We start from the raw sequence: 10235 nt of genomic DNA on the forward strand, positions 1-10235 counted from the left end.
ATTGACCCTCGGCCTTGTAATGCTATTAAAATGATGAGGGCCAACTACTGTTGTGTAATATGCCAGAGTGCGTTTGCCATTATTTTCACCAGCCATCTCTTCAGTTCTTTGGTCAGATATTTGCGGTGAAGGTTGTAAAAGTGTCTCTGGAGAAGGGAATAATTCTCTAGATGTTCGAATTCTCCTCCTCCTTCTATTCTTGTCCAATCCTTCAAGAAGAGGTTCCGAGGTTTTCTTGCTTCTAGTTCTAATTGTATCCTGCATACACAAGAAAACAAAACCCTAAAAAGCACTTTTAAAACAAAACAAAACAAAATAAAAAAAAATCAAATCAAAGCTAATCTATAACCACACAAATAGAATAGTTGACATCTTGAAAAGAAAATTGGTGTCGGCTCTAGTGATTGGAGCTCCAGATTGGAATCAGAATTTTGAACTAATGTGTGATGCTAGTGATTATGCAATAGGAGCCGTGCTTGGTCAGAGAAAAGACAAGGTGTTTTACACAATCTATTATGCCAACAAAGTTTTGAATGATGCTCAGTTGAATTATGCTACTACTGAAAAGGAGTTTCTGGCTATAGTGTATGCGTTGGAGAAATTTAGACCTTATCTCATTGGGTCTAAGGTGATTATCTACACAGATCATGCAGCTATAAAGTACTTGTTGACAAAGCCAGATTCTAAGCCGCGTTTGATCAGATGGGTGCTTCTATTACAAGAATTTGATGTGGAAATCCGTGACAAGAAGAGGAGTGAGAATTTGATTGCTGATCATTTATCATGGTTGGTTAACAGTGAGGTTACAAGCTAGAAAGCAAAAATTTGGGAGTCTTTTCAGATGAAACACTCATGTATATTCAACAAAGGTCGTGGTTTGCTGATATGACATATTTTAAAGCTGCAGGAGTAATTTCAAACGATCTTAATTGGCAACAAAGAAAGAAAATTGTGCATGATTCCAAGCAATTTATCTGGGATGATCCTTATTTGTTCAAAATTGGAGCAGATAATCTTCTGAGGCGGTGTGTGACTGTTAAACCCTCGACAAGTGTAACCGAATCGTATCAAGTAATAAACTTGGTAAGACCAAGTATCGTTCTCCCAAAGGACTCATGGCCTAGACAGTTGTGTGGTTTATTGATTAGCTAAGACTTGTAAAACCGATTGATTAAGATTTAAATGCAAATACTCAAAAGTAAATATGTATGCATGGATTGATCAATGGTAAGAAGAAACAAAACACGTGAATTGAAATATATGGATGAATATGTTGTTGGGGTTTATCAATTTCATCCTATCCACTCTCATGTATTAAGGAATTCATCTTTCTTTTCATTAATGTTAATGCCACTCCCTAAATTACCTTAAACCCGATGTCTCGGCGAAGAAAGCCTAATCATAATCACTAGTTTATAATGTCTTGTCTCCCTGGCAATTAATCATGCATTATAGTGAGCAGAAGCTTAAAGGTAACCAACCATCATACTCCTATGTCTAGGTTTATAGTACTGTTGGGAGAGATTCCCCAGATCTAGATTTTCCCGTATGTGTCCATATCGACAAAACCAATGATCATGACATTGAATGAGTTAAACAATGCATGCTTTGAGCAAAGAGGAAAAACCCTAACTATTAATGAAAGAAAGCATGTATCTTATTAAAGATCTTGAAGAACAAATTCCATTACATGAGAGTTTCAAAGGATTTACATTGATTCCCCAACAACAAAATAAGTTTAGTTCACCATATTCATGGTGAACCTAGATGAAATACAATGAAAAAGTGAAGGATAGAACCCTAGAAAGGTGAGAAGGGAGCCTTAGCATCCAAAATCCTCTTCCAAGGGGTGAAATAGTGTGTTTCTACTTCGTCCCTCCTAAAGATGACTGACCTAGGTTAACTAAAACCTTATATAATATTCTAAAAATTACAGAAAAGTAGGCCTAAGCCCAGAAAAGTGGCGCTCAGCGGTAAATACCGCTCAGCGGAAAGTGCGTGACTTCAATGTTGCCCCTCAGTGGCAAGTTTGCCCCTCAGCGGTGCCATCGGGTCCTTGGAAGTGCCGCTCAGTAGTAATCGACGCTGAGCGGTACTTGCGGCTTCTCTTCTTTTGCACTTTTTGTGTCCTTTTTTGATTCCATCTCTGTCCCACTTCACTTCTTTCATCAAATTCATCTTAAAACCTGCAAAAACAAGGAAATCAAGCATAAAACCTGTCCAACTCTCTTATTTCCAAAAACATAAGCAAAAGCATGATTCCAAGCTAGTTTCTAAATCTTAAAGGTTGCTTTTGATATCAATTTTAAGCATAAAAATAATAGTTTTTCAACTGTTATTAGTGAGAAATGAAGAAGCAGAAGGAATTCTCTGGCACTGTCATGACTCACCTTATGATAGCTGAAGGCTTGAGCTGCATTGGGAGACGACGTGAAATTTGGAGTTGATCGAGCTGAAGAACCGGGAAGCAGCGGAAGAAACAGATTTCCTCAAGAACACTAGGTTTTGGAGTCGAAGAGGAACAATGATGAACAATCCATAGATTCGAGGATTGTTCGGTTGAAAACATAAGGTTTGATGCGGAAGTGGATTTGAACGGTGGAAAAGTGATTTTAATCGGCGAGAAAGGTGAGGTTCTACGGTGACAATGTGGCTTGTGGTGTAAGAGCTCTCTCTCGAGAGTGAAGTAGATGAAGACTTCGTGAAATGAAGATGTAGTGTTGTGCTGAAGGAAACTCGCGAGGAATAAGCTTGTGTGGCAGCGATGGCGTAAGCAATCCACACAGTTGAGGCAGAGTGGAGAAACAAATGGTTACGTGGAGGTAAGAGAGTTCTGAAGTGTAAATGGAAAATGAAAGATGAAGCGTGAATGGAAGGTGGCTAGAGGAGATCTTTTGGGATTCTCTAGCTTGACTTTCAAGGGAATTAAATTCTGGAGTTCTCTCTACAGAAAGTTTAATTCATTATTCTCAAAAGTGTCTTACAAAAGGTGGTGACATATCTATATATAGGACTAAAAGTCCCTCCTATATAGCACATGCCTAACACCTTTTACTCATGCTTTAATAAAAGTAAAAGAAATACTACACTAAACTAATTGGGCTTGGGCCCCGTCTATCATCCCCTCCCCCTTGGAAAGGATTTGTCCTCAAATCTGATGGTGCTTCTGAAGACTTATTTTTGTTGGCTTCACAAGGGTTCCTCTTGGGTCAAATATCCATCTACAATAAGCATCAAACATATCTCTAATTAGTTTTCTTTGACCCAATAAGATATATAAAAGAATATGTGTAGAAGAAGGTTTCCTAATTTTGAAATTTTTAATTTTAATATAAGAAAGAAACCTTTCTTCATTTGAAATTTTATTTGTATCTTGAGTTATTGGTAACCATAAAGGTAACCATAACCCGAGTTGTGACTTTGCATGTGTTGTAAGTGATAACATTTTTAAAGATTGAGTGGCTAATTCTTTGAAAGAAAAGTGAAATTTGGAAAATTCAAATATAAATGGAGAAAAGTGAGAGGATAGAAAACCTCCCCTTAAGAATCTAGCTTCTAGGGTAGGAGGAGATGTTCCCCTTAGTTGCCAGAAATTGTGATAAATGTCAGAGAATTGAGACTATTTCAAGAAGTCATGACATGCCATTACAGGGCATTCTAGAGGTTGAAGTCTTTGATTGCTGGGGTATTGATTTTGTAGGACCCTTTCCACCATCTTTCAATAATGAATATATATTGGTGGCTGTGGACTATGTGAGTAAATGGGTGGAAGCATTGGCGTGTCCCAAGAATGATGCCAACACTGTGATTAAATTTCTAAAGAGGCAGATCTTCTCACGTTTTAGAACTCTAAGAGTACTTATTAGTGATGGAGGATCTCATTTCTGTAATTATCAACTGGCAAAAGTACTCAAACATTATGGTGTGAGACATAAGGTAGCTGCACCTTATCACCCACATACCAATGGGAAGGCTGAGGTGTCTAACAAAGAGATCAAGAGGATTTTGGAGAAAACAGTTGCTGCATCAAGAAAGGACTGGTCATAGAAACTGGATAATGCTCTCTAGGCATATAGGACTGTAATGAAGACATCAATGGGTTTATCACCTTATCAGCTAGTCTATGGGAAAGTATGGCATTTGCCAATGGAGATGAAGCATAAAGCTTTGTGGGCTCTTAAATATTTGAATTTTGATCCTTCTGAAACTCAGCTCAAGCGCAGAAGGCAGATGCTGGAGCTTGAAGAGATGCGGTTGCATGCATATGATTCATCTAGGAATTACAAAGAAAAGGTAAACTTCTATCATGATAGGAAGTTGATTAAAAAAGTCTTTAATCTAGGGCAGTAAATACTATTGTTCAATTCACGATTGAAGCTTTTTCCTGGAAAGTTGAATTCAAAACGATCAGGACCATTCATAGTGAAAAGTGTGTGTCCGCATGGAGCAATTGAATTGGTTGATCCAGCTGCTAGTGATCCATAAAGAAGCTGGGTAGTGAATGGTCAACGTCTCAAGCATTATCTGGGAGGAGAAGTGGAGTGTTTGTCCACAGTGATGAAGTTGGTTGATCCTTGAGCTTATTGGGTCAGGCTTGTGACGTTAAAAAAGCGCTTACTGGGAGACATCCCAATGTTCTAAACTCTTTTACTTATTTGCTTCTATTATTAGAATAGGGTGTGATGTACTCAGTTTGAAACTTTATTTGCTATGATGGTTTGCTTGTGATTTATGCATGATGAGTATTGCTTGATGATGCTTGGATATTGATTGATGTTGAGATTGTGCATTATATGCTGATATACAGGTGGTTGTTCACTAGCTATGTGAACAAACGCATGATGTTGTGATTGTGATTATGATGTTAAGTAGGATGTGTATGTGGAATGTTGAATGAGCCTATATGTGAGGTTTTGAACTCCAGAGTTTTAGTGAATGAGTGTTATTACTTTGAAAGCATGAATGACTTTGCCCAGGTTCCTATGGTTGAATCACTTGCTTGTATGTATCATATGATCAAGGCCATTTGTTGGTAACCCTTTATTAGCCAAATGCATGATTTTAACCCAATAAAATAGAGCACAATGTGTTCTATCCTTTGAACCCTTAGCTTTGAACATGTTAGAAAACCCTTTTTGAAAAGCTTTACCTTGAGTTGAGTTGAAAATATTTTGTGGTATTGATAAATGTTCAAGTTTGGGGTTATTGGGAGGTTTAAAAAGGGAATATGAAAAGCATTGAGCTAAGCATGTGAAAAGAAAAATACAAAGGAAAAGAAAGAAAAAGAGAAAGGCTCAATGCCAAAGAAAGTTGGGAAGAAGGAAGAATGGTTGTGTTTAGATGATTCACTTAACTCAAGGATTTTGTGATCCAGAAAACCAATTTTCTTGTTAGCCCAGCCACATTATAAGCCATAGAAAAGTCCTTATGATGATACTTTCTTGTAAATGTATTTGATTGTGGTTAAATGAAAGGTAAAGTTAATTCATGTGACATTGTGATAGTAGAGTGAAGGAATGACCTCTTATACACTTGTGTGTTTGAGTGAAACACTTTATCTGGTGAGGAAAGAGTCCATGAGCACATGTTTGAGTGAATACCTCCTATACACTTGTGTGTTTGAGTGAAACACTTTATCTAGTGAGGATATATTCCATGAACACATAAGAACATCTTTGCTTAGTAGATTGATCATTCATGAGAATAACATTTGTTGGATACTATGTGATTATGTGAACACTAAAGCATGTGTGCATCTTGACTGAATTCTTTGTGTTGAGCTGATTTAAGTAATTACTTATCTTGAAAGAAGTTTTGAATGTGGTGAACCATTGTATGGATTGGTGGAAGATTGAGTTACATCTTGTTTGCTTGAGGACAAACAAAGTTCTAAGTTTGGGGCTGTGATAACAGTTGAAAAACTGTTATTTTTATACTTAATTTTGACCTTAAAGACAACCTTTATGACTTAGAAATTAGCTTGGAATCATGTTTTTGATTAAGTTTTGGAACTATGAGAGTTGGATAGGTTTATGCTTGATTTTCCTTGTTTTTGCAGGTTTTAAGATGAATTGAATGAAAGAAGTGAAGTAGCCAGAAGTTGGACTCAGAAAAGGAAGAAAAAGTGCACAAAAGAAGAGCCGCAAGTACTGCTCAGCGCCACTTTTACCGCTGAGCGGCACTCTGAAGTCCCGTAGTCAACACCAAGGGGCAAAACTACAGCTGAGCGTCAAAATAGAAGAATCGCACTTACCGATGAGCGCCATTTTATTGGGCCTTGGACCAATTTCCTGTAATTTTTAGGAAGTTATATAAGGTTTTAGCCGAATTAGGGTTAGTATCTTTGGACAGAAAGAGGTGAAATCACACTTTCTTCACCCCTTGGAGGAGGATTTTGGATGCTCAAGCTCTATTCTTCAACTTCTAGGGTTCTATCTTTCATTCTTTCATTGTTTTTCATCTAGTTTCATCATGATTATGGCGACTTAAACCTTGATTGTTGTTGGGGAACCGATGTAAATCTTTGAAACTCTCATGTATTGAATTGGTTCTTTAATCTATATGCTTTCTTTCATTAATTGTTAGGGTGTTTCTTCTATACTCTATGCATGCTTTGTTTAACTCATTCAATTGCACGATCATTGATGTTATTTGTATGGACACATATAAGTAAATCTAGAACTGAAGAAATTCTCCCAAGAGCAATATTGCCTAGACATAGGGATAGGACGATTGGTAGCCTTTAAGCTTCTGTGTGAATGTAATGCATGAATAATTGGTAGGGAGACAAGACATTGTAAACTAGTGATTAGGAATAGGATTTCTTCACCGAGACATCAAGTTTAAGGTAAATTAGAAAGTGGCATTAACATTAATGAAGAAAGATGAATTCTTGAATACATGAGAGTGGATAGGATGAATCGGAAACCCCAACAACATAATCATTCATATTACAAATCAATCGTTTTTGCATCTTTCAAGTCCATTGATCAAAACTTTGCATTCGTGTTTATTTTTCATAGTTCAACAACAATATTTTTCGTTACAAGTATAAGATAATAAACAAATCACATAACTGGTTAGGTCGTGAGTCCTTTGGGAAACGATACTTGGCCTTACCATTTTATTATTACTTGATACGATTCGGTACACTTGCCGAGGACAATATCCTCATTACAACATGTATTTGCATGGTAAAACCCCAATTATCATAACTTTGTTCTCCCTTAGCGTTATATCGTGTTCTGGAATAACCCAACAAAATCATACATAATTCATAAGGAAAAACCCATCACAAATATTACATAAACCCTATCACATGCATACACAAACCCTAACCCAACAATAATCACATATAATCATAACCATAATCATGTACACATGCATAACACAAGGATTATCAATGAAGATAATCAATAACATATAACATACCACAATCAAGCAAATGTTTCCCCATACTTTGGCCAAGACTAGGGCTTAATGATAAGGAACAACATGCTTAGATAGAACTAGCCTAATGACAATTAAGAAAAGGAAATTGAAAAGATTTAAAATTGAAGAGACAAGGATGAGATAACTTATGAACTTGAGGAAACGCTACTTCAAATGATCTAAGATGAGTGCCAAGGTTGGATCGCCACTTGCTTCTCATAAGATAAGATCCAAAATATGACTATGAGACAGATTTCTATCTCAAAGAAGATAAGCAGTAATGCAAATCACTCTTAAAATTCATTCAATTCAAAGGTGTCTACAAAAGGAGACCATTAGGTTGCTTATATAGCCTTAAGGATGAAGTAAGTGAAGAGAATTAAAGGATGTAGGACATAGAAAGCTTCCAAGTCTGGACAACAACAGCTAAGAGTGTGCTTAGTCCCACATCTCTCAATTCTTCCATTTCTTAAATGTTTATAAGCTTCCTAACTAGTCTAGAAATCAAAACTACAACTAAACAGGAGCTCACTTGCAGTACAAGCGATTAAATGAAGAAGAAACTTATTTATTCTTTTTTCTTTTAAGTCCCAGCTATGTGAAGTCCCACATTGATTGCACCTTAAAGAAAATAAGAATATATAAGCTTCTTTACAACCAAACAAAGAGAAAGAAACTAGAAACTAGAATAGGCAAAATACATGCCTAAGAAACCTATGCTATTTCTTTTTTAAGCTTGTTGTCACTCTGATGAGAGGCTCGCACCTCACACAAAAATTGATTGCAAAATTAATGCAGTATAGTACTAGGAAGTGACTCCTAGGTCGTCTCTCAAGGACCAAATTGCGGTTCAGTCTCAGATCGAACACGTAGGGGGGGTTGAAAATGTTTTTACAAGGAAAATTAAATTAAATTAAAATTGGAGGAAGTTAAAGACAACTACAAAATAAAAAGCTGAAAGCAGAAAACCGAACGGTTCTAACCATAAGTGTTAAAACCGAGCGGTGATATAAAAGACCGAACGGTCTAATTAAGCATTGACCGAACGGTGAACTATAATTGCACAAAAGTAAAAACCAAACGGTAATAACATTGAGACCGAACGGTCTCCAAAAAAAGAAACGAGCGAACGGTCGCTAAAGACCGAGCGTCCTGACAGGGAACAAGACAAGCAGAACGTCACAGAGCAACGATAATAAAAAGCAGATCAAAGAAATGGACGAACGATCTCTAACAGTGAAGTTGGAGACCGAACGGTTGTGCAACTAGGTCGAACGTCCTGACAAGAAACGAACGGTCGTTTACAACAACAAACAGACTGAACCGTCATACATAGAAGTGCCCGTGAAGGGAATGGAAGAGGGATAGGTCAGTCAACCAATGGAGAAGGTGCGGCAGCGGTGGTGGTGGAAGAGGGAGAAGATCCACCTGAAGAAGAACCACTGGCTGGAGAAGAAGATCCATGATGAGTCAATATTTTCTCAATTTCACTTAGCTTATTTCACCGAATTTAATCAGGGAATTGTGCTTAAATGTCCAGTATTTTCCCATTTTCCTTAATTGTGCTTAATTTGATCGGAAATTCAAATTTTAATTAATTTGAATTATTTGAGCTAATTATTTGCATTATTAATTGTAGGGAAATTTTTGGAAATATAATTTTGGAACATTTGGAGGGTTGTCACATAATTCAAGCTCTCCACAAAAGAAGTGTGGAGAAGAAAAATGAGAGTGACATCAAGAAAAGCATTTGGCATTCAAAAAGGAGCTTCAAAAAAGCAATATGTTACGGCCCCCATGGACAATTTATTTCGGCAATATACATGGGAATAAAAGTGGGAGCCGCACCACACTTACTCTTGCTTGCTGGAACGTAATATTTTAATGAACAGAGAAAGAAGCCATTAAATTGAGAGCTGCACACGGTCCAGAAAAAATAGAGGGGTGCGTGGAGAGAATGGAGGGTGCACATGGAGATGGGCCGAAATTAAGAGCACATGCTGGAATCAATTTTGGAGCTGCATGGAGTGAGTTTCCAGAGTGGTGTGTGCATAGAGAGAAAAGGCTCAACTGCAGCCACGGAAGGGTGCTACGTCCAGAAGGCAACACAGCCCAGCAGCTTGGCAGAAGAAAGTTCACGGTCCAGCTGCCACTTCAAGCTTCCAGCACACTTGGACACCATTCCAGCGGAGCATGAAAGAGGGGTGACATCCAGAAGCGGTCCAGTGTTGAATGGAGAGGTGCACACGGGAATCCAATTCACGCGGACAGCAGCAGGCTTGGAAGCTCTCGGTTTTTCCAGCTTGAGCAAGGAACTTCACGTGGCATCCAGCACGGGCTACGAACGTGGGGGGTGCATCCAGTGAATCCAGCAAGCAACTGCACACGGTCCAGAGGAGGCAGCAGGTTGAAGCATTTAGAGGAGAGAGCTCCAGCAGTGTGTGTGTCTGGGCTTAGGGCTGGATAGTCCAGGAGCGTCAGCCGCCACCCTTTTCTTTTCTGCATTTTCACCTTTGAACATTGGGGGGGGGGGGACATACTTTTAGCTATGGAGGGCTACGGCTAGAGGGAGAGTGAGAGAAAGAGCTCCAGCCACACTTGCTTAGTTCCGTTTTTGGTGATTGAAAGCGTGGACAGTGATTTCATTTGGTGCAGCGGTGCAGCTTTATGGGGGTTTTGTTTCTTTTAAAGGAATGAATGGGGTGCACGGTGATTTGATTTGGTGGAGGAAATGGTGAAGGAGCTGGAATGCAGGGGAGGCGTGATGGCTGTTATGTCCAGCGAGAGAAAGCTTCAAAGTTTGG

The 10235-nt window shown here is 38.3% G+C and overlaps 1 protein-coding gene across 1 annotated transcript; it reads left to right on the forward strand.

Annotated features, from left to right (window-relative positions):
- The first annotated feature begins 439 nt into the window (after positions 1-439).
- On the forward strand, positions 440-4485 carry LOC148198478 (uncharacterized). Its single transcript, XM_088115818.1, has 5 exons — positions 440-585; positions 703-802; positions 3610-3906; positions 4069-4293; positions 4378-4485. Exons 1-5 carry the CDS (start codon positions 440-442, stop codon positions 4483-4485), a joined length of 876 nt encoding a protein of 291 aa, XP_087971944.1.
- Positions 4486-10235: the final 5750 nt, after the last annotated feature.

The sequence above is a fragment of the Vigna umbellata genome, chromosome 5, assembly GCF_029865625.1.
Source record: "Vigna umbellata cultivar VRB3 chromosome 5, Vumbellata_1.0, whole genome shotgun sequence".
NCBI lineage: Eukaryota > Viridiplantae > Streptophyta > Magnoliopsida > Fabales > Fabaceae > Vigna > Vigna umbellata.

What these genes read in the sequence shown, in the direction of transcription:
- LOC148198478 (XM_088115818.1), top strand. Translation starts at nt 440, where the DNA reads ATGTGTGATGCTAGTGATTATGCAATAGGAGCCGTGCTTGGTCAGAGA. An exon ending in GTAATTATCAACTGGCAAAA is followed by an intron (nt 3,907 to 4,068) that starts GTACTCAAACAT and finishes AATGCTCTCTAG; the next exon opens with GCATATAGGACTGTAATGAA. An exon ending in CTAGGAATTACAAAGAAAAG is followed by an intron (nt 4,294 to 4,377) that starts GTAAACTTCTAT and finishes TCACGATTGAAG; the next exon opens with CTTTTTCCTGGAAAGTTGAA.